At 44.3% G+C, this 23,675-nt stretch overlaps 1 protein-coding gene across 1 annotated transcript in view; it reads left to right on the top strand.

Annotated features, from left to right (window-relative positions):
- Nucleotides 1-3,536: 3,536 nt before the first annotated feature.
- cwc22 (CWC22 spliceosome associated protein homolog) overlaps nucleotides 3,537-23,675 on the top strand; it is a 37,138-nt gene continuing 16,999 nt past the window's right edge. The window contains 14 exon segments of the mRNA XM_061724238.1: nucleotides 3,537-3,669; nucleotides 8,503-8,733; nucleotides 8,736-8,787; nucleotides 9,638-9,766; nucleotides 11,202-11,370; nucleotides 11,815-11,868; nucleotides 15,255-15,390; nucleotides 18,760-18,966; nucleotides 19,258-19,320; nucleotides 20,107-20,202; nucleotides 21,472-21,553; nucleotides 22,168-22,228; nucleotides 23,034-23,111; nucleotides 23,561-23,675. The exon segment at nucleotides 23,561-23,675 is cut by the window's right edge and continues 38 nt beyond it. Of these exon segments, the coding sequence (XP_061580222.1) occupies nucleotides 8,511-8,733; nucleotides 8,736-8,787; nucleotides 9,638-9,766; nucleotides 11,202-11,370; nucleotides 11,815-11,868; nucleotides 15,255-15,390; nucleotides 18,760-18,966; nucleotides 19,258-19,320; nucleotides 20,107-20,202; nucleotides 21,472-21,553; nucleotides 22,168-22,228; nucleotides 23,034-23,111; nucleotides 23,561-23,675 (1,465 nt within the window). The 5' untranslated portion in view covers nucleotides 3,537-3,669; nucleotides 8,503-8,510.

Raw genomic sequence — 23,675 nt, 5'->3', positions numbered from 1 at the left:
GTGACGTCACCGGAAGTTGTCCGTCAAGAGGACGCTCAGAAACAAGAAGGTGCGTGGATTTAAAACCGTTTAAAAGCTTAAAAACGGAGAGAAGGAGCCGGAGAGGTAAAGACTGAGGAATAAAGTAGTTTATATTTAACTAGAGGAGGAGAAACTGATGTGGATTATTCACCAGAATAAACACAATAATCACAATAACTGAGTTAGTTAGTTAGCACTGGGAGCTAACGAGCTAACACTCACGAGGAGGAAAAGTTCTGATTTAACGTGAACATTACTGGATTAATGCACTTATACGTGTACAAATACATGCTGGTGTATCTTTATTAATGTATTTATGGGTTTATTTGACAGGGACGCAAGTTTTATTGATGCACATCAATAAAACATTTCTGTAAATGTGCCAGAGTTTTTCACCTGTAGTTCCTGGACACATGGAAGAATACTGAACCAGTACAGAACCAGAACCAGTACAGAACCAGTACTGAACCAGTACTGAACCAGTACATAAAGGTTTAATGAAGAATACTGAACCAGAACCAGTACAGAACCAGTACTGAACCAGTACATAAAGGTTTAATGAGGTGTTAGCGCTGCCAGAGCTGAGTTTTAATCAACCAGGTCTTTAAATGACTCTAAATAAAGTGTCCAGTTCTGTGATGTTGCAGCTTTTACAGAGAATTATTCTGAGTGGAATAATATAATATTAAATATTATATTATATATAATGTATTATATAATAATATAATATATTATATTATATTATATATGATATAATAAATAAAACAATCCCCTCTTGCTGCACCTGAACCGATCAGCACGTTCTAACGTTGACAAAGTGTCTGATATTTATACTTTTATTGATGGATATTGTTTTTAAAATTATTAAATAAAAAAAACATTACTTTATATGTACACACACATATGTGTGTGTGTGTGTGTGTATACTTATTTTTTGTCAATCTTCTTTATTATTGGATATTATATATATGTTATAGGGGGAAAACATTGACATTTCACAATCAAAAAAGAGAACAGGATTGAACCCATATTTCAGTTCCCAGGTACGTATGCTCAAAAACGGCTGTGATAAGTGGCTTGTTACAAAACTGCAATACTTTCCTTTCCTTCTGAATGTTTTCACATAAGTAAAATCAGACTGTACATTGCTCATTCTTGGACATCTATAAACTATTTCTAGCTTCAAGGAACCTGGAGAACATTCAAGGGACCTCACCATCAGAAAACAAACAATATGTGACGGTTTTGACAGGTTTTGTAGGGAAAGGTTATATTATATTATGCTTTGGTTGAAGGTTCCACCATCATTCTTCTTCAGTACTACAGTAGTACAACTGTAGTGGTGGAACCCGGAGCAGAACCTGGGGGAACAGTGCCAGCCAGTTACAGTTACCTCTAATGTGCCAACATGTCAGGCACTGCTACCAAAGCTAATGTTTAATTGTATGTGTCGACTGGATCTGACAGGAAATAGCATCATTACGGCGTTAGCCTCTGACGGGCTATCGGTTCATCCAGGCTGAAGCTCTGGCAGGATCAACGGAACCTTTTCCTTACAGGGATGGAATGTTGTTTAAAAGTATGTCATGGTTGTGTGTTTGTGTATGTTGGATGTGTTTGGATCTTCTGAGTCCGTGATAAAGATTATTATTATTATTAATAATTAAGAATGCAGGTATTTCCTGATCAATATCTTCCACACTAAAGCAAACAGACTGTTGAGCTTTTCTAGTCTCCATGCTGATTTAAAGGTTTATCTGTTAATAAAACACCACAGTTAGAGCTTTTCTCACATCAGAACTCAAAACCAAGAGAACTACCAAACCATCCAGAACTGTTGATCCCGTCAGTCAAATCTTTATGCTCAAGTCTTTAATTCTGGTGAAAGATGCAGATGTTTTTCTCCTGCAGAGATGGAGTCAGACCGAGACGCCAGTCCCGTCCCCGCCCAGGGAGGAGAAGCTTCAGACGCCGAGTCCAGTCCAGCGGCCGCAAGGCTCCAGCAGGAGGGAAGCCCCGCGGAGCCGCCGGCCCCCCCGGCCCACTCCGGGAGCCCGGCCGGCTCTGGTAGCCCGGCCCGCTCCTCCAGCAGCAGCTCCGACAGCAGCAGCAGCGAGGAGGACGAGCATCACGGGGCGCTGAGGAAGATCCGGAGCAGCGTGGCTCAGATCACGGTAAGAACCAGCATTTCTGGGTTTGAACGTGTTTTCAGGCGGATCAACGCTGAGCTGGAGGCCGAGCTCGTCCATCACTGGTGACCCAGAAACGCTGGACTAAAGGCCAATCCCAATACACCCCCTACTAGTGATGCACCGATTGTTCGGTAACCGAAATTGTTCGGCCGAAAATGGCAAAAAAACACTTTGGGTGTTCGGTGGAATAAGTGGGAAAAAAACCGAACAATTAATAACGTTGTAAAATAAGGAAATAGACTGGCCGCTCCGTAACGGTTGCACCACAAACATAAATCGTTGGCCAACCAAAAACTAACCACATAAGAATTTTACCAACATTCACCAGCAGGTGGAACCAAAACAACAGAATGCTGGAAATTAAAACATGTTCAGTTTTTTATGTTCAATAAATATTTTGTACCTTGTAATTTTGTAAAAGATGTTTTTCTTTGAAAAGCCTAAATCAAATGTATTTGATTTATGCAATGGTGAAAAAATTGGCAAAATAAATGAAAAACTGCAAAGAACCATGTTCCGTATTCGGCCAAGTGTTTATTATTATTTTCGGTTTCGGCCACAAATTTTCATTTCGGTGCATCACTACTAAATACTTGCCCATGCAAAGATCATAGATAACATAAAAAAATAACGTCACTTACGGCTGACTCGTGTGCAGTTGCCGGGTCTTTACTGTGGGAACTGATCCTTTTATGAGGGTAAGTGTCGATGCAAAACCTAATTTCTACTCTCCCTCGCTGTTCAAACAGCCACCGCTGCTGAACAATGGCTGGAGCTCCAGCAGCGGAGAGAGTTAGTTGTGGGCGTGGTTTCAGCAGCGGAGGCTGAACCTATGGAAATGAGCGGGAGCAGATTCAGAACGGCCCGTAGAAAGTCACATGACACTGGAAGATTCTGCAGGGCGGGGGAACAGACCTTGCAGAAATTCATGGCATTTCATCTTTCCTGTTTTGGCAGGGTGAGGGGAGACCACTTTATACATGTTAAAACAAGAAAAAACCTGTTTTTCATAATAGGTCTCCTTTAAGGCAGACGGAAAATTACTGAGTCTGTTTTTGCAATATAATTGTTGATTCTATAATCTGGCCTTGACAGAGCGGTTTGGCCGATCGCTCTGGTCACAATCTCCCTGGTGGAATGTAAACCAGGGACTCTGCCCCCACTAACCCTCCCCTCTCAGGAACATCCTGGGACCGGAGAATAAACACCCATACTCTCTTTACTCGTCTTTCCAGAACCCTGGAGTCACAGAGCCCGACAGATCCCAGGAAGGCAGATCCAGATCCGGGTCCAGATCCAGGTCCAGGTCCAGGTCCAGGTCCAGGTCCAGAGGGAGAGACAGATCCAGGTCCAGGTCCAGGAGACGAGACGGATCCAGGTCCAGGAGACGGGAGCGATCTAGATCCAGAGAGCGGGACTGGAACCCCGACCGCTTCGACAGAAGACGCCACGCTCGGTAAACGCCGTCCGTCAGACAGCCCGCTGGGGTTTTCTCTTAAAGAAACTACTGGTTTTACGGCTGGAAGAGATTCCAGCGTTAACGGTGCAGAAGTTTATGATCTGTTTAAATGAGCTCAGTATTGATGGTGGTGGCTACGGCTACGGCTAAGAGACGAGGCTAGTGCCGTCTCTCTGAGACGCGTAGATACGCCGCTACAGAGTAGCGGTGTAACGATACACTAATCCCACCATACGGTACCATACACGATACTGAGGTCACGGTAACGGTACGATATTATAGCAGTATTTGTTTAACAACCTTGAATCAGGAACATATGACTGGAAAAATGGTCTTTTATTTTAAAAAGACACAAAATACAAAACCGCGTTATCGTTTTATCCTCACACCGCCGGGGACGACACAATCTTTACATCATAAAAAAGATTAGCGCTGCAGCTATCCAATACTTTAGTAATCCAGTATTCTACTGAAAATCCCATCCATTAATCCAGTAATCAGATAAAACATATATTTGTTTAGTTAAAGAGCAATTATAAATATACATAAGATGTTAGATGTTAATTGACATCACTAAGACTAAATTATATAATCCAGTAGGTTCATGTTCATTTAAAACCCTGAACTTACACCAGTCGACCAAATTCACTGATTCACTCAAAAAACTAAGGATCTTACCAAGAAATGTTCTTATGTCTAACCTAAAAATGCCATTACACCTGATAACACACGTAACTTAAAAGGTTAGCTGTTTTTCCCTCGTGTTAAAATTGAACTTTCATTTGTGTCGAGCACATTTTAAGTTCTAGTTAAGTTTTAAGTTAGAGTTTTGTCAGTGTTCAAAATAAAATTATGATCCTGCTGTATTGGAGCACATTTTCTTTTAGTTAAAACTGTAGCGGGAACAGATGTTTAGAGGAACCTATGTTTGTACCGGGTTAGAGGGGGAACATATAGGAGAACGGACCACAAGAATATAGAGTGGATTAAAAATAAAAGTTAAGCAATGAGCTACATGTGTCTCCCGTCTGAGCACGATGTTACAAAAACCAAACATCTCCGCTGCCTCTTTCTTCTTCCTCTACGTGCGCGGCGTCCGGGTGAAATACCGGCAAAATTAAACGATTCCTCGAGGCAGAGAAAATTCCTCCGTCATTTTTTGTAATTGAATTACTCTAATTATTGGAGGAATCGTTTCAGCCCTAAGAACAACACAATCTTTACATCATAAAAACATTGATTCATGCTCATCATAGAAGTAAAAGTTTGGAGCTCAAACCCCCAAGAGTCTCGTGATCGGGACCAAAACGGTTCTAGTTTCTAGAGCGGAGTCAGATTTTGGTAAACAATATATTCATATTAATAACCCAATATATTCATATTAATAACCCAATATACTCATATTAATAACCAATATATTCATATTAATAACAATATATTCACATTAATAACACAATATATTCATATTAATAACCCGATATATTCATATTAATAACCCAATATATTCATATTAATAACCCAATATATTCATATTTATAACCAATATATTCACATTAATAACCAATATATTCATATTAATAACAATATATTCATATTAATAACCCGATATATTCACATTAATAACCCAATATATTCATATTAATAACCAATATATTCATATTAATAACCAATATATTCATATTAATAACACAATATATTCACATTAATAACCAATATATTCATATTAATAACCCGATATATTCACATTAATAACCCAATATATTCATATTAATAACCAATATATTCATATTAATAACCAATATATTCACATTAATAACACAATATATTCACATTAATAACCAATATATTCATATTAATAACCAATATATTCACATTAATAACCAATATATTCATATTAATAACCAATATATTCATATTAATAACCAATATATTCATATTAATAACCAATATATTCATATTAATAACCCAATATATTCATATTAATAACCAATATATTCATATTAATAACCAATATATTCATATTAATAACCAATATATTCATATTAATAACCCAATATATTCATATTAATAACCAATATATTCATATTAATAACCAATATATTCATATTAATAACAATATATTCACATTAATAACACAATATATTCACATTAATAACCCGATATATTCATATTAATAACCCGATATATTCACATTAATAACCAATATATTCACATTAATAACACAATATATTCACATTAATAACCAATATATTCACATTAATAACCCAATATATTCACATTAATAACCCAATATATTCATATTAATAACCAATATATTCACATTAATAACCAATATATTCATATTAATAACCCAATATATTCATATTAATTACCCAATATATTCATATTAATAACCCAATATATTCACATTAATAACCAATATATTCACATTAATAACCAATATATTCACATTAATAACCAATATATTCATATTAATAACCAATATATTCATATTAATAACCAATATATTCATATTAATAACCAATATATTCACATTAATAACCAATATATTCACATTAATAACCAATATATTCATATTCATATATTCACATTAATAACCAATATATTCACATTAATAACCAATATATTCATATTAATAACCAATATATTCACATTAATAACCAATATATTCACATTAATAACCAATATATTCATATTAATAACCCAATATATTCATATTAATAACCAATATATTCATATTAATAACCAATATATTCATATTAATAACCCAATATATTCACATTAATAACCCAATATATTCATATTAATAACCAATATATTCATATTAATAACCAATATATTCATATTAATAACCCAATATATTCACATTAATAACCCAATATATTCATATTAATAACCAATATATTCACATTAATAACCCAATATATTCATATTAATAACCCAATATATTCACATTAATAACCCAATATATTCATATTAATAACCAATATATTCACATTAATAACCAATATATTCACATTAATAACCCAATATATTCATATTAATAACCAATATATTCATATTAATAACCAATATATTCATATTAATAACCAATATATTCATATTAATAACCAATATATTCATATTAATAACCCAATATATTCACATTAATAACCAATATATTCATATTAATAACCCAATATATTCATATTAATAACCAATATATTCACATTAATAACCAATATATTCATATTAATAACACAATATATTCACATTAATAACCAATATATTCACATTAATAACCAATATATTCACATTAATAACCAATATATTCACATTAATAACCAATATATTCATATTAATAACCAATATATTCATATTAATAACCAATATATTCATATTAATAACCAATATATTCACATTAATAACCCAAAATATTAACATTAATAACCAATATATTCATATTCATATATTCACATTAATAACCAATATATTCATATTAATAACCAATATATTCATATTAATAACCCAATATATTCATATTAATAACCCAATATATTCACATTAATAACCAATATATTCACATTAATAACCAATATATTCATATTAATAACCAATATATTCACATTAATAACCAATATATTCATATTCATATATTCACATTAATAACCAATATATTCACATTAATAACCAATATATTCACATTAATAACCAATATATTCATATTAATAACCCAATATATTCATATTAATAACCCAATATATTCACATTAATAACCAATATATTCACATTAATAACCAATATATTCATATTAATAACCAATATATTCACATTAATAACCAATATATTCACATTAATAACCAATATATTCATATTAATAACCCAATATATTCATATTAATAACCAATATATTCATATTAATAACCAATATATTCATATTAATAACCAATATATTCATATTAATAACCAGTATCGGCTACAGTTTGTCACCTCCACGACACGGATCGTGACGTTTTTGTATCTCAAACTTTCATGGCAGATTTATTGTTCCACCCCTGTTAAGTTTGGTGAGTTTTTGCAGTGTTCAGAATAAAAAGCCGGAAGCTAAACAAAGTATCAGCTAGCTCTGGGGGGTTTAGCACCGCGGAGAAATGGAGTGATGGAGAAGCAGGGCTCCAGACTGCGACCAAAATTTGAGTATGTGCGACTGAATTTCATGTCCACTCACACACGTGCGACCAGTAAATTTGCCAGTGTTTTTTTTTTTTTTTTTACACGTTAAACGTGGAAAGAGTGCGTCAATGAACCCGCATATTTGCAGGCCAATGAGTGTGAAAGGGAAAGAGTCGGGGGATCTATTTATTTATTTTATTTATTATTTATTTTATTTATTTATTTTTTTCGTTTAATTTCACCAGCTCAAAGCAGGTATTACGCCCGGACCACATTTAATAGGACACAACACGCTGCCGCCGCGCACATAAAGTAAGAAGAAAGAGGCGGAGGATCAACCTTAACAGTGAAGATGCAACAGTGTTGCCTTGGTGTCCAGCTGGAAATGCTCCCACACTTTTGACATTTTCTGCCTTTTTATTCTGCCTTTCTCTTCACTTTCCTCGTCTTCTTCGTCGTTACCTCCAGAACCAAACATATCCTCCTCTTTCTTCCTCTACGTCAGCGCGTTGTGCCGCATTAAACGTAGTCCGGGGCGAAATACCGGCAAAATTAAACGATTCCTCGAGGCAGAGAACATTCCTCCATCATTTTTTGTAATGAATTACTGGAATTATTTCTGAATGTTTTCATCCCTGAACTGCTGTGGATGTGAGAGGAAACTGTTTGTCTCCACAGAGACTACGATGAGCGGTGGGGAGGACCGGCGGGAGGACCGCTGGGACGGCCCGGAGGACCGGTCGGACCGGTTTGAGGACCGACCGGACCGGCGGGGCCCCCGGGCCGAGGACCAGCGGCGGCGGGGCCGCTCATCCTCCCCCCCCGCCAGCCGGGAGCCGGCAGACGAGCCGGCGGTCAAGAAGAAGAAGGAGGAGCTGGACCCCATCCTGACCCGCACGGGCGGCGCCTACATCCCCCCGCCAAGCTGCGGATGATGCAGCAGCAGATCACCGACAAGAGCAGGTAGGAGGAGGGTTCACCTGCCGGGGTTTAGAAGCATCAGTCCCCATCGACCTCTCTAACGAACCCCTGTTCCCTCCCATGCCCCGTCCCTCTTCCCTCCCATGCCCCGCCCCCTCTTCCCTCCCATGCCCCGTCCCTCTTCCCTCCCATGCCCCGCCCCCTCTTCCCTCCCATGCCCCGCCCCCTCTTCCCTCCCATGCCCCGCCCCCTCTTCCCTCCCATGCCCCGCCCTCTTCCCTCCCATCCCCCGCCCCCTGTTCCCTCCCATGCCCCGCCCCCTCTTCCCTCCCATGCCCCGCCCCCTCTTCCCTCCCATGCCCCGCCCCCTCTTCCCTCCCATGCCCCGCCCCCTCTTCCCTCCCATGCCCCGCCCCCTGTTGCCCCCTATGCCCCGCCCCCTCTTCCCTCCCATGCCCCGCCCCCTGTTGCCCCCTATGCCCCGCCCCCTCTTCCCTCCCATGCCCCGCCCCCTCTTCCCTCCCATGCCCCGCCCCCTCTTCCCTCCCATGCCCCGCCCCCTCTTCCCTCCCATGCCCCGCCCCCTCTTCCCTCCCATGCCCCGCCCCCCTCTTCCCTCCCATGCCCCGCCCCCTCTTCCCTCCCATGCCCCGCCCCCCTCTTCCCTCCCATGCCCCGCCCCCTCTCCCCCATCCCCCGCCCCCTCTTCCCTCCCATGCCCCGCCCCCCATGCCCCGCCCCCTCTTCCCTCCCATGCCCCGCCCCCTCTTCCCTCCCATGCCCCGCCCCCTCTTCCCTCCCATGCCCCGCCCCCTCTTCCCTCCCATGCCCCGCCCCCTCTTCCCTCCCATGCCCCGCCCCCTCTCCCCTCCCATGCCCCGCCCCCTCACAGCCTGGCCTATCAGAGGATGAGCTGGGAGGCTCTGAAGAAATCCATCAACGGGTTGATCAACAAGGTCAACGTGTCCAACATCGTGATGATCATCCAGGAGCTGCTGCAGGAGAACATCGTGAGGGGGAGGTGAGTTGAACCTGAGGTCTCGGGACCACGACGATCGTCGATCATGAGTAGATCCTGAGTAGATCTTCGGTGGATCATGGGCGGGCTGAGTGTCAGAAAGGCTGAGTGAATAAAGACTGAGTGTCAGAAAGGCTGAGTGAATAAAGACTGAGTGTCAGAAAGACTGAGTGTCAGAAAGACTGAGTGTCAGAAAGACTGAGTGTCAGAAAGACTGAGTGTCAGAAAGACTGAGTGTCAGAAAGACTGAGTGGGCTGCTGATAAGAGGGGGGTGCCAGGAAGGCGTTGGATATGGGGGAGGGGGGTGTGTCAGTATGTGTGTGAGAGTCTGTGACGCGATAAGTCCAAGAACCTTCGCCCAGAGTGCAGCCAAAAGTCCTTGATGTTATCAGGCAGCGGTACAGTTCTGGGAGGGAGATCCGCAGGTGTTTGTGGGAGAGGGGGAGGGTTGAGTTGGGTGCAGAGCGTCATGTTTACATTCCTCCAGGGAGATTGTGACGAAGAGGCCTGCCAAGCCGCTCCGTCAAGGCCAAATCAAATCAACAATTTGCAGGCAGCTCAGTAATTTTCCGTCTGTCTTTCAGTCTTCTGGTTCCTCAATAAACTCCGATCAGACGAATTTGTGATCAATCCCCGCCAAGCCGGGTGCCCAGCTTCTCCAAGGTGTTCTCCATCTTGTTAAAGAGCTCAAAGACCCCTGCTAGCCTACGATTCTGTTCAAGGATCGCATCCAGCTTGCGGCCCTGCTCTCCCAACGTTACAGTCTGAGTGCGGAGCCCCGTGCTCAATCCTTCAGTAACGTCCGGCAGCTCTGAAAGGGCCAGAACGGCTCCCGCAGACTTACGCGATTGTCGATAGGCTAGGAAGATCCCCACTCCAATTCTATCATAAATCCAATTATGAAGGCGTCTTCAACGTCCTCGACAGATAAAATTTTGAGACACATCGGCCGCCAGTTCTTGTACGCATCCATCGTGTATCCAGCAAAAAATGTCCCATCGGGGCAGGAGGGCTCCCTTACCCCCTGGCTTCTTGTTTCAATGTGGTCAATTGTGCTGAGAGATCCAGTTAATCAATTCCATGATTGTAGAGTTTGGGAGGAGTGAAAAGGAGAGACTCTGAAGACGAGACAGGACAAAAGCAGCAGCAGGGCAGATAGTTAAGGGAGAGGAGCAGAAAAAGCGTCCGCCTTCGCCGAGAGCCGGAAGAAGAAGGGCGATAATCGGCTGTTATCCCGTCTAACACACAAGTTTCAGCTGTTTTTACCACTCAGTGCAGTAAGGGGGTCCAGTGGGGAAGGGACGTCAATGCAGACCCTCCATACTCGGATTTCTCCTAAAGTTGCAGCTCGGTTGTTGCCAGTAGCTCGGTTCAGATGTGCATGTAACCGTACTGACTGAAAATCTGTATTTAAGTGTGTTTCTGTTGTTTCCTCAGGGGTCTGCTGGCCCGCTCCGTCCTGCAGGCTCAGGGAGCGTCTCCGATCTTCACCCACGTCTACGCCGCCGTCGTCGCCATCATCAACTCCAAGTTCCCTCAGATCGGAGAGTTGATCCTCAAACGCCTGATTCTGAGTTTCAGGAGAAGCTACCGCCGCAACCTCAAGGTATCTGCCACCACGCCCCCCCCACCGCGCCGTTCCACTCATTAACCAGGAATTATTATAGATTATATACAATGTTTAAATGGAGGAGAAACTTAAGACGTGTGTGTGCTCATAAAGAGGTGCTTACATATTTATCTGTGGTTTTTTACCTTTAGTAGTAAACATGGTCCGTATTATTGATACAGGGGCTCCTCCCCTTCCTGTTTGTATATATAAATGTTATGAGAGAAATGATCGGCAGTTCTGCCAACTTTTGAGCAGGAAATGTGCCACGCTGCAGATGATGTCTGTCCAGGAGAAGTTTGGAGGAAGTAAATCTGAATGATTGTTTCTTCCCTGTCAGTTTGGTAGTGTTATTAAAGTCAGTTTGGTAGTGTTATTAAAGTGTATGTTATTATCGTGTCCTGTTATTAAAGTGTATGTTTTTATTGTCCTGTTTTCCAGCTGCAGTGCCTCACCGCCTCCAAGTTCGTGGCTCATCTCATCAACCAGAACGTGGTAGGTTTTCTGTCTCCGGTCGGGCTCGGTCGTCCTGACGTCATCACCTGGCGGAGCCGCCATGATGATGCCTGCCTACTCTGGAGCTGATTTATGGTTCTGCATTAAATTGACGCAGAGCCTACGGCGTAGGGTGCGCGTCGCCGCGTACCCTACGCCGTAGGCTCTGCGTTGGTGTAACGCGGAACCATAAATCAGCCTTTATTCTGGCGTGATCTTCGCAACAACGAGCAAGCGAGTGATTATGTACATTCACTGAGAGAATATTATGAAAGTAAAATATATATTTTTCGCCAGAAATGTAATCAAAACGCATTTTTATGCAGAAACTAACTCAAAGTATTGATTTTATTCACTAAAAAATAAGAAATGTCCACCATGTTTTTTCTTTTTGGATTCAGTCTGCAAATGATGACGTAAAGCATTCTGGGAAATGTTTCTAGCCCTCGGTCGACGAGTCAGCATCTGAAATACCTCGCTGTGTAGGGCTAGATTCATAACCACTAGCCCTGGATATGTGCACTCCCCCTAGGTGAAAAGAGGAATTGGGAACCACTACCCTCACGGGAACGCACAAACATTTAGGGGTAGGGCTGAAAAGTAGTGGTAGTGGGACAGGGCCTAGCTGCTCTTCAGACCACTGTGTACGGACGAGCTCCCTCTTCGTTGTGTCTTACTTGTAATCGTTACTTTCTGTTACTCTGTAATAGGGCTGGGCGATATGGCAAAAAAAGTGATCACGATTTTTTTTTCCCATATTGAATGATCTCGATTTTTAATCACGATTTTTTTAAATCAGAAGATCCCCCCTCCGTTCTGGAATAAAATAGAAAGAAACCAGAGATTAGTTGTTTTTTTATTAACAAATAAAGCAAATAGCATGTTTTAACAAGAATCCAGAATGCTACCAATGGTACCACCGAAAAAACTAGGGATGCACCAAAATGAAAATTTGAGGCCGAAACTGAAGCGGAATAAAATTTAAAGACTTGGCTGAATACTGAGTACTGAATAGCCTACGGAATGCGGTTGTTCACAGTTTTTCATTTATTTTGCCATTTTTTTCACAATTGCATAGATAAAATTGCAATGACATTATTAAAAACAAAAACAGTAAACTAATATGAGTTGAGCCACTGTCAAGCAGCTGGCGATGCGGTTGCTTAAATGGACCAACAGGTGGCTCTCTAACATCAGTTTGTTTACTGTGCGTGACTCTGACGCTGGTTGGTAATTAAGGAGTTAAAACTCAATCGCCACTTAGGGGACTCAGTAGCCAGCAGAAACGGCAGTTTTATTATATTTATTAACTGTAGTACCGCTATTATGAGAGGTTATTTCTCACAGTATTAGCCTAAAAGGGACTTAAGGCTGATTTATGGTCCCGCGTTACACCAACGCAGAGCCTACGGCGTCATCTGGTGAGCTCTGCTTGTTGCCTCCGCGTTCCGACACATTCACTCCGCTGAGCGCGCACACACACACACGCACGCGCACACACACCCATGTCGGGGCCGCGGAGTTTCTGAAGTCGGCGGTGATCAGAGTAATTTCTGGTACAGGCAGAGCGAATCACAACTTTAATGAGTGCGGTTCGAATACACAATACATCCATCACGAAGGGCATTTTGTGAATCCATCACACCCTCCTCCTGTACGCTCGGAAGAAGTTGTCCGGCGAAATAAATAAATAAATAACCGCTAACCGTGAGTCCCGGTCGGCTCGAAGCTAAGCTAACGCTAGCCTGCGGTTGTTGTCTTGTAGTTTTATTCTCTCTGGTCACGCTTGCTCCCACCAGTGCGGGGGAGGCAGATGTGACTACTCTACTGCCTATGGTCATGCAACTTGCCGCGGCATGTCATGCATGATCAATTAATGCAGACAGCGCGGTGCCAGGGAAGCGGGTTGTGATTGGTTGTCGTGCACTTTGCTGCAGCATGTTTTGCACGTGATCGAGAAAGTAGACCCACAGCTGATCACCGTGATCGAACTTAATTTGATCGCGATCACAAATCGAGATCGTATAATCGCCCAGCCCTACTCTGTAACCATGGTAACCCGTTGCTGTGTTGTAGCTGCAGCAGCTCCACATAACAGACGTGGGGAAAAGATCAATAATGGTTTAACTTTTCACCGCTTTCCTGCTCGGAGGAAGAACCAAACAAACACTCACACAGACTGGGTCGGATCAAAACACGGGTTTTATTCCGCACTTCTCCAGCTAAACGCAGTTGCTGGCCAGCTCTCTGCGGTGCAATTAACCCCAATCTGCAGATAAAACTAGTTTGTTGAGGAAAAAATATTAACTCTATTTGTAGCTGCAGAGGAAAAAAATTATCTCACGAGGAAAACAAAAATATTGCTCACGCCTCAGAGCCTCTTCAGCATAATATAGCAGTCAAAAAAAAAGAACAGAGAAGTAAGAGTGATACAAAACATGTACTGTATGTTGTACTATTATACAAATTTATTGAAACACATGGCGAGTCAAACATTTACCAAAGCAGCTGCCAAACACTCCTAAACAAGGTAGTAAGACGTGGGTTGTGCAGAACTGAGTCCTCGTAGGAGCTCCATTCTTTAGTGAGGATTTCATCTGGATCCAAACCGTTAATAATCATTATTTTCTCCATATACCGCTCCCTGGCTTCCTTGTTTAAGGTTCCCGGTAAATTCCAGTTCCTTTTGAGGCATTTTTTTTGCGTTCCGTCTGTTAACTTGCTGCTACCACACTGCTGTTTGTTTACACTCACGAAGCTGCCAACATGGCCACCACATCCCAGAATGCAACTTGGCGACTACATTGGAATGGGTTTAAGGCACTTCTGCAGAAGGGGGGAGAGCAGAGGAGCTGCAGGGCAACGTGGCCCTCATTCCAGAACTCCTCAGCTCTTCTCCCAAAGATCCTCCTCCTGCATGAGCTTTTTATTGAGAATCCTCACAGGAAATGACCATATAAGGTAGACAATGGACAATTGGAAGAAAACAGAAAACATACGGAGGGAACAGACATCGGGGTTAAAAGGTCACACACATGACATTTCAGTTAAAGAGGAACTAATCTGTGGTATGCAGAAGCTTAAAGTTTTCAAAAGCAATGGGTCAAATGGGTCAAATGCCTTCCGGACAAAACAGGAACTCTGAACAGATGCGTCCAGCTAACCTTTAGATAACCCTTGTCTATATCAGGAAGTGGCTTCCTGACATCTGTTAACAAAGCATGTGACAGTTCATAAGGACAAAACTAGTTCAATAGTTTGATTAACCTCACATCTTCTGACGTGTCCTCCCTGACGTGTCCTCCCTGACGTGTCCTCCCTGACGTGTCCTCCCTGACGTGTCCTCCCCTCTGATTGGTCCTCCTGTCCCTGACGTGTCCCCTCAGGCCCACGAGGTGTTGTGTCTGGAGATGCTGACTCTGCTGCTGGAACGTCCCACCGACGACAGCGTGGAGGTTTCCATCTCCTTCCTGAAGGAGTGTGGCCTGAAGCTGATGGAGGTGTCGCCCCGGGGGATCAACGGTAAACACAAACACAATGATTTTGATATAGCTTATTTTGTGACAAATTGACTTGAATGTTTTATTTGAGATTGTCACAAATGTTTTGTTATTTGCACAACTGTCAACCTCAGTGGGAAAGTCTGCCTGTTACTGTCTACATTGTGTTAATTACAGTGTATTTTAATTTAATTGTTATGCAGGAAAGGGATATTTGTTTTATTTTATTCAAGAAGCATTTTTATTCTATATATGCAGGCAGTTTATTTTTATTTCATTTGTTTTATACATGTTGATATTGTGCAGACCTCTGTTAATAAAGGAACCTGTGTGACATTTGGCACGAGGCTTTGTATTAAAACTGACTGTGTTTTTAAGAAATGAAGCTAACAGAGATGCTAACAGAGATGCTAACAGAGATGCTAACGGAGATGCTAACGGAGATGCTAACAGAGATGCTAACAGAGATGCTAACAGAGATGCTATGCTATAATGCTTTGGGGGAAACCCCAATTATGGCACAGAAAAAATATGGATATATATCGAGTATCCACATTCAGCTAGAAAATATGGAGATATGACTTTTGGTCCATATCGCCCAGCCCTACCACGCATCTACAATCCTTCAGCAGTAAACCACGGAGCCCGCTGACCGAGCAGCAGCCGACGTGTCGACTGCTGCTCGGCCCCCGTCGGTCCCCGCCGGTCCTCGACACGACGGTGGTTCCTCCGGCCGTCCGGTTCCTCCAGCCATCCGGCCCGTCTCTGCGACGCCGCTCCCCGGGAGCTGCGTCTCCTTCTCGGTAGTGAGGCCGAGTCACAGGCAATTCACTCGTCCCCTTCCTCCTCTAACTTCTCATGGTGGCCCTTCCTCCTTTAACTTCTCACGGTGGCCCTTCCTCCTCTAACTTCTCATGGTGGCCCTTCCTCCTCTAACTTCTCATGGTGGCCCTTCCTCCTTTAACTTCTCATGGTGGCCCTTCCTCCTCTAACTTCTCATGGTGGCCCTTCCTCCTTTAACTTCTCATGGTGGCCCTTCTTCCTTTAACTTCTCATGGTGGCCCTTCCTCCTCTAACTTCTCATGGTGGCCCTTCCTCCTTTAACTTCTCATGGTGGCCCTTCCTCCTCTAACTTCTCATGGTGGCCCTTCCTCCTCTAACTTCTCATGGTGGCCCTTCCTCCTCTAACTTCTCATGGTGGCCCTTCCTCCTTTAACTTCTCATGGTGGCCCTTCCTCCTCTAACTTCTCATGGTGGCCCTTCCTCCTCTAACTTCTCATGGTGGCCCTTCCTCCTCTAACCTCTCATGGTGGCCCTTCCTCCTCTAACTTCTCATGGTGGCCCTTCCTCCTCTAACTTCTCATGGTGGCCCTTCCTCCTTTAACTTCTCATGGTGGCCCTTCCTCCTCTAACTTCTCATGGTGGCCCTTCCTCCTCTAACTTCTCATGGTGGCCCTTCCTTTAACTTCTCATGGTGGCCCTTCCTCCTCTAACCTCTCATGGTGGCCCTTCCTCCTCTAACTTCTCATGGTGGCCCTTCCTTTAACTTCTCATGGTGGCCCTTCCTCCTCTAACCTCTCATGGTGGCCCTTCCTCCTCTAACTTCTCATGGTGGCCCTTCCTCCTCTAACTTCTCATGGTGGCCCTTCCTCCTCTAACTTCTCATGGTGGCCCTTCCTCCTTTAACTTCTCATGGTGGCCCTTCCTCCTCTAACTTCTCATGGTGGCCCTTCCTCCTCTAACTTCTCATGGTGGCCCTTCCTTTAACTTCTCATGGTGGCCCTTCCTCCTCTAACTTCTCATGGTGGCCCTTCCTCCTTTAACCTCTCATGGTGGCCCTTCCTCCTCTAACCTCTCATGGTGGCCCTTCCTCCTCTAACTTCTCATGGTGGCCCTTCCTCCTCTAACTTCTCATGGTGGCCCTTCCTCCTTTAACTTCTCATGGTGGCCCTTCCTCCTCTAACTTCTCATGGTGGCCCTTCCTCCTTTAACTTCTCATGGTGGCCCTTCCTCCTTTAACTTCTCATGGTGGCCCTTCCTCCTTTAACTTTTCATGGTGGCCCTTCCTCCTCTAACTTCTCATGGTGGCCCTTCCTCCTCTAACTTCTCATGGTGGCCCTTCCTCCTCTAACTTCTCATGGTGGCCCTTCCTCCTCTAACTTCTCATGGTGGCCCTTCCTCCTTTAACTTCTCATGGTGGCCCTTCCTCCTTTAACTTCTCATGGTGGCCCTTCCTCCTCTAACTTCTCATGGTGGCCCTTCCTCCTCTAACTTCTCATGGTGGCCCTTCCTCCTCTAACTTCTCATGGTGGCCCTTCCTCCTTTAACTTCTCATGGTGGCCCTTCCTCCTCTAACTTCTCATGGTGGCCCTTCCTCCTCTAACTTCTCATGGTGGCCCTTCCTCCTTTAACTTCTCATGGTGGCCCTTCCTCCTTTAACTTCTCATGGTGGCCCTTCCTCCTTTAACTTCTCATGGTGGCCCTTCTTCCTCTAACTTCTCATGGTGGCCCTTCCTCCTTTAACTTCTCATGGTGGCCCTTCCTCCTTTAACTTCTCATGGTGGCCCTTCTTCCTCTAACTTCTCATGGTGGCCCTTCCTCCTTTAACTTCTCATGGTGGCCCTTCCTCCTTTAACTTCTCATGGTGGCCTCACTTACGTCCGCCTTATGGTTCTGCATTAAATCAACGCAGCCCAACGCTTTACCTCAATCATTGAACTGATGGTGATCAGATCTGTTAGTCTGACGTATTAATTAAAACTACCTGCAGCCAAGGTTTCATCTGTCAAGATTCACATCAGCAATCACGGCAACATCTGCTTTTCTGACTTAAAAGACTGAGATAAAGTTGTACTCTCCCCCAGCGATCTTTACTGAGGAACGTGCTGATGAACTTTATTCTCCCTCCAGCGATCTTTACTGAGGAACGTGCTGATGAACTTGTTCTCTCTCTCCAGCGATCTTTACTGAGATAAACTTGTTCTCTCTCCAGCGATCTTTACTGAGGAACGTGCTGATCGACTCTTATTCTCCCCCCAGCGATCTTTGAGCGTCAGAGGAACGTGCTGATGAACTTTATTCTCCCCCCAGCGATCTTTGAGCGCCTGAGGAACGTGCTGATGAACTCTTATTCTCTCTCCAGCGATCTTTGAGCGTCTGAGGAACGTGCTGATGAACTTTATTCTCCCTCCAGCGATCTTTGAGCGCCTGAGGAACGTGCTGATGAACTTTATTCTCCCCCCAGCGATCTTTGAGCGTCTGAGGAACGTGCTGATGAACTTTATTCTCCCCCAGCGATCTTTACTGAGGAACGTGCTGATGAACTTTGTTCTCCCTCCAGCGATCTTTGAGCGTCTGAGGAACGTGCTGATGAACTTTGTTCTCCCCCCAGCGATCTTTGAGCGCCTGAGGAACGTGCTGCACGAGTCGTCCATCGATAAGAGGGTGCAGTACATGATCGAGGTGATGTTCGCCATCCGTAAGGACGGGTTCAAGGACCACCCGGTGATCCCTGAGGGGCTGGACCTGGTGGACGAGGAGGACCAGTTCACCCACATGCTGCCGCTGGACGACGAGTACAACACGGAGGACGTGATCAGTAAGATATTCACCCATTCACCCATTCATTCATTCACTCACTCACACATTCATCCATTCACCCACTCACCAGTTCACCCACATGCTGCCGCTGGACGACGAGTACAACACGGAGGACGTGATCAGTAAGATCCTCATCCATTCATCCATTCATCCAGCTGATCCTCACTCATCCATTCACCCATTCATCCTCACACATTCACACATTCATCCATCCACTCACCCATTCACCCCCTCAGAACCAGTGTCAGCCCTAAAGTGTTCATGCTCTAATGTGTTCATGTTCCTGCAGATGTGTTCAAGTTGGACCCGGACTTCCTGGAGAATGAGGAGAAGTACAAGACCATCAAGAGAGGTGAGGAGCCGTCACACTGAGGTGTCCAATCAGAGAAGGTGCTAGCCTGGCTACGCCGCAGCTAGCCTTCTAAAGGCTCAGTTATGCTTCTGCATCAAAATGGCGCCGTGCCTACGGCGTGTGGTTTTTGTACACGCAGAGGACACGCCGTCACATGCGCCGTCAGTGACCTGCACCTCCCGAAAATTGTAACTACGCGTCGAGGAGACGCCGACCACACGCAGACAGAGAGGGCTGTGATTGGTTCGTTTGAAAACGAAGCATTTCCGGTTTCCGGTTTGAATCAGTAGTGAACTTCCAGGGCTTTTTTCTTCGTTTATATGTGATTTTTTTTGTTTTTGTTTTTTGCACAATAGTTGTCCTTATTTCTTTAATTCACTGTGACCGGAAAAAGTCGGATAAACCATTCAGAAAAAGATCACTAACTAGTGGCCGCGAGGGGAACTGCACCGTGGAGAAATGGAGAGACGGAGAACTCCGAAGGGTTCAGCACGGCGTCACGGCTGCGGCGTGTGCTCTGCGTCGGTGTGAGGCAGAAGCATAACTGAGCCTTAACCAGACTACTAGTTATGTTTTTATAACATGTGGTCCTATCAGGCCCATGATGGAACTGTCTCTGCTGTTGGGAGTTACGACCGTAGTTCTCTGTTTGGCATAAAGGAGTCTAAGAAGTCTCCTTTTTAGAGACTGGGGAAACTTTTCCTCCACCTATTGTTTGCTCGACCGACTCTGTGAAAGCTGCTTTATAAATAAACTCACTCCCAGTTTAAACCCATCCCCTCTCAGACATCCTGGACGAAGGCAGCAGTGATTCTGGGGAGGACGGAGACGGCAGTGACGAGGACGGAGACGAGGACGAGGGGAACGAGGACGAGGAGGAAGGTGAGGAGGAGGAGGAGGAGGAGGGTGAGGAGGAAGGTGAGGCCGCCTGCCTATCCAGGGTTTTTAAGAACCAACACCAGTGAAATCATACCAGATAGAGCAGCGGTCTCCAACTCCCGGGCCGCACTAGGGGTGTGCAAACAAGGGAACCTCACGATTCGATTTTGATTATTGGAGCTTCGATTCTTCGATTATAACGATTATGGATTCGATTATTGGTGCCACGATTCTTGGATTATTGTGATTTTTAATGCTTTTTTCCATACAAGATTGATTTTGTCTTCATCTGTGGCTACATTTGTAAATAAATATCCAATCAATGAACTCAGTTCCTCTAACAACACTCATTAAGTAAATAACAAGGTTTTTTGAACATTTGACATGTATTTATTTTATGACTATGTAAACATTTGCTCTTTGACTTCCTTAACTTTGACCAGGGAAAGCTGCACTTGCATGAGAGCGCCCTCTATTGGTGGAAACACTGAAAACGCTCAAGCCCTGGATTTAATGAGTTAATTAATTCAAGTAAACTAGATATGAACTTAGTGTAAACATATCTGCCATATTTACAGTGAACAATAAGAAATGAAATGATTCAGCAGCTTATTCAGTCTGGAATCTGGATAGGATCACTTAAAAAAAAAAAAATAATTTTTTTAAATTAATCGATTCCAAATCGTCCCGTGACGCATGGCGATGCATCAACACATTGATGAATTGCACCCACCTCTAGGCCGCACTGAAAGAAAAGATAATTCCTGTAGAATCCCCTGATGATGGATGACTCAAACTGATGGTTCACAATGTTTTTATTCCTTGGATGTAAATACACTGCAAACGTAAGAGCTAGAAAAGAATAAAATAAAATAAAATAGAGTTTCTACATTCATATAAGTTTCATTTAACTTAAATACAGACCGACGCAGCTGCTGCTCGGCTACCGTTAACACAATACATGAGTAACCATGGCAAACACACTCAAGCTGGACATAAATACGGCATAAAATTAGCAAAGAAAACAAACCTTGTGCCGTTTATTATCAGCAGGTGCTTTTTGTGTCAGTTAGACCTGAGGAAATCTTTTATCAGCTACACCTTTAGATTGGGCCGTGAAAATATTGTCAGACATTAAACCGGTCCTGGTCCAGAAAAGCTTAGGGACCACTGAGATAGAACATCATGTTAGGGGCTTAATGCAGCTGCATTATGGGAAATGTAGTGTCCAGTGGTTTTGGAGACGTTAACAATGTCTCTTCTCCTTCTCAGGTGAGAAGGTCACGATCTTCGACAAGACCGAGGTCAACCTGGTGGCCTTCAGGAGAACCATCTACCTGGCCATCCAGTCCAGGTACGCAGCATCACACCTGCACCTGCAGCAGCACACCTGCACCTGCAGCAGCAGCACACCTACAGCAGCACCTGCAGTAACACCTGCAGCAGCACCTGCAGTAACACCTGCAGCAGCACCTGCAGCAGCACCTGCAGCAGCACCTGCAGCAGCAGCACACCTGCACATGCAGCAGCTGCAGCAGCACCAGCAGCAGAAACAGCAGCACCTGCAGCACACCTGCACCTGCAGCAGCACACCTGCACCTGCAGCAGCACACCTGCACCTGCAGCAGCACACCTGCACCTGCAGCAGCACACCTGCACCTGCAGCAGCACACCTGCACCTGCAGCAGCACACCTGCACCTGCAGCAGCACACCTGCACCTGCAGCAGCACACCTGCACCTGCAGCAGCACACCTGCACCTGCAGCAGCACACCTGCACCTGCAGCAGCACACCTGCACCTGCAGCAGCACACCTGCACCTGCAGCAGCAGCAGCGCACCTGCAGCAGCAGCAGCGCACCTGCACCTGCAGCAGCGCACCTGCAGCAGCAGCAGACCACAGATAACACACCACTGAACTCACCGATACATTGATCAATCAGATTATTGATCAGTGGTTTGTTTTGCAGCTTGGACTTTGAGGAATGCGCTCACAAGCTGATCAAGATGGATTTCCCCGACAGCCAGACGGTGAGTCAGCGCTGACGCCGGCCCGGCGGCTTCAGCTCGCTGTGGATTCCTCTTATTATAACTTTATTTACCTTCTTGTGTTTTTGTGTCTCTGACGTTTCCGTCTCCGGCAGTGAATGTTTCACATGAAAGTCTGAATCTGGTCTGCAGACGACCGTTCTAGTCCTGGTTTGTGGCTCTGCGTTAAACCTGCGCCGTAGCCACGCGGCTACGCTAGGCTCTCCGTAGCTACGCCGTAGCTACGCGGCTACGCTAGGCTCTCCGTAGCTACGCGGCTACGCTAGGCTCTCCGTAGCTATGCGGCTACGCTAGGCTCTCCGTAGCTACGCTGTAGCCTGCTAGCACTTTCCAAAAGATGTAACTACGACCCAACGCAGACGAGATGCTGTGATTGGTTCTCTTGGTAGCAACGCATTTCCGGTTCGTGAAGCAGTCGTGAACTTCAGCCTATTTTCTTCGTGTGTGTGTGATTTTTCTTATTTTTTGTTTTGGGTTGTTTTGTTTTTTTCACAATAGTTGTCCTGATCTCTTTGATTCACTGTGACCGGAAAAAAACGGAAGCTAAACAAAGTATCAGCTAGCTCTGGGGGGTTTAGCACCGCGGAGAAATGGAGTGACGGAGAAATCTGAAGATTCGCTACGGCGTCACGGCGACGGCGTCACGGTGACGGTGTAGGCTCGGCGTTGGTTTAACGGAGAACCATAAATCAGGCTTAACTGGGGGAATGTCTGCAGGTGGAACCGCCTCTAACTGGTGTCTAATATGGGCGTGTCTAACAGGTGTATCTACCTGTGTGTGTTGCAGAAGGAACTGTGTAACATGATCCTGGACTGCTGTGCCCAACAGAGAACCTACGAGAAGTTCTTTGGTCTCCTGGCCGGGGTGAGTTACTGCTAGAACCTGCTGGACCAGACCGGTTCTGGTTCTGGTTCTGGTCCTGGTCCTGCAGGACCGGACTGCTCCACCAAAATTTTTCAGTTTCACTTGGAACTACAACACGTTAACCGTGTATGTGTGTGTATATGTATACATGTGTGCAGAGGTTCTGTCTGCTGAAGAAGGAGTACATGTGTGTGTGTGTATATGTGTGTATTTGTGTGTGTATATTTATATATATATATATATGTGTGTGTTCCTGCAGAGGTTCTGTCTGCTGAAGAAGGAGTACATAGAGAGTTTTGAGTGGATCTGTGTGTGTATATGTGTGTATATTTATATATATATATGTGTGTATTTGTGTGCAGAGGTTCTGTCTGCTGAAGAAGGAGTACATGTGTGTGTGTGTATATATGTATATGTGTATATATATATATGTGTGTGTGTGTGTGCAGAGGTTCTGTCTGCTGAAGAAGGAGTACATGGAGAGTTTTGAGTGGATCTTCTCGGAGCAGTACGACACCATCCACCGTCTGGAGACCAACAAGCTGAGGAACGTGGCCCGACTGT

This window comes from Cololabis saira, chromosome 6 (genome assembly GCF_033807715.1).
Source record: "Cololabis saira isolate AMF1-May2022 chromosome 6, fColSai1.1, whole genome shotgun sequence".
Classification (NCBI taxonomy): domain Eukaryota; kingdom Metazoa; phylum Chordata; class Actinopteri; order Beloniformes; family Belonidae; genus Cololabis; species Cololabis saira.
Note: the sequence above shows the minus strand (reverse complement) of the source record. Positions and strands in the feature narration are given on the sequence as shown.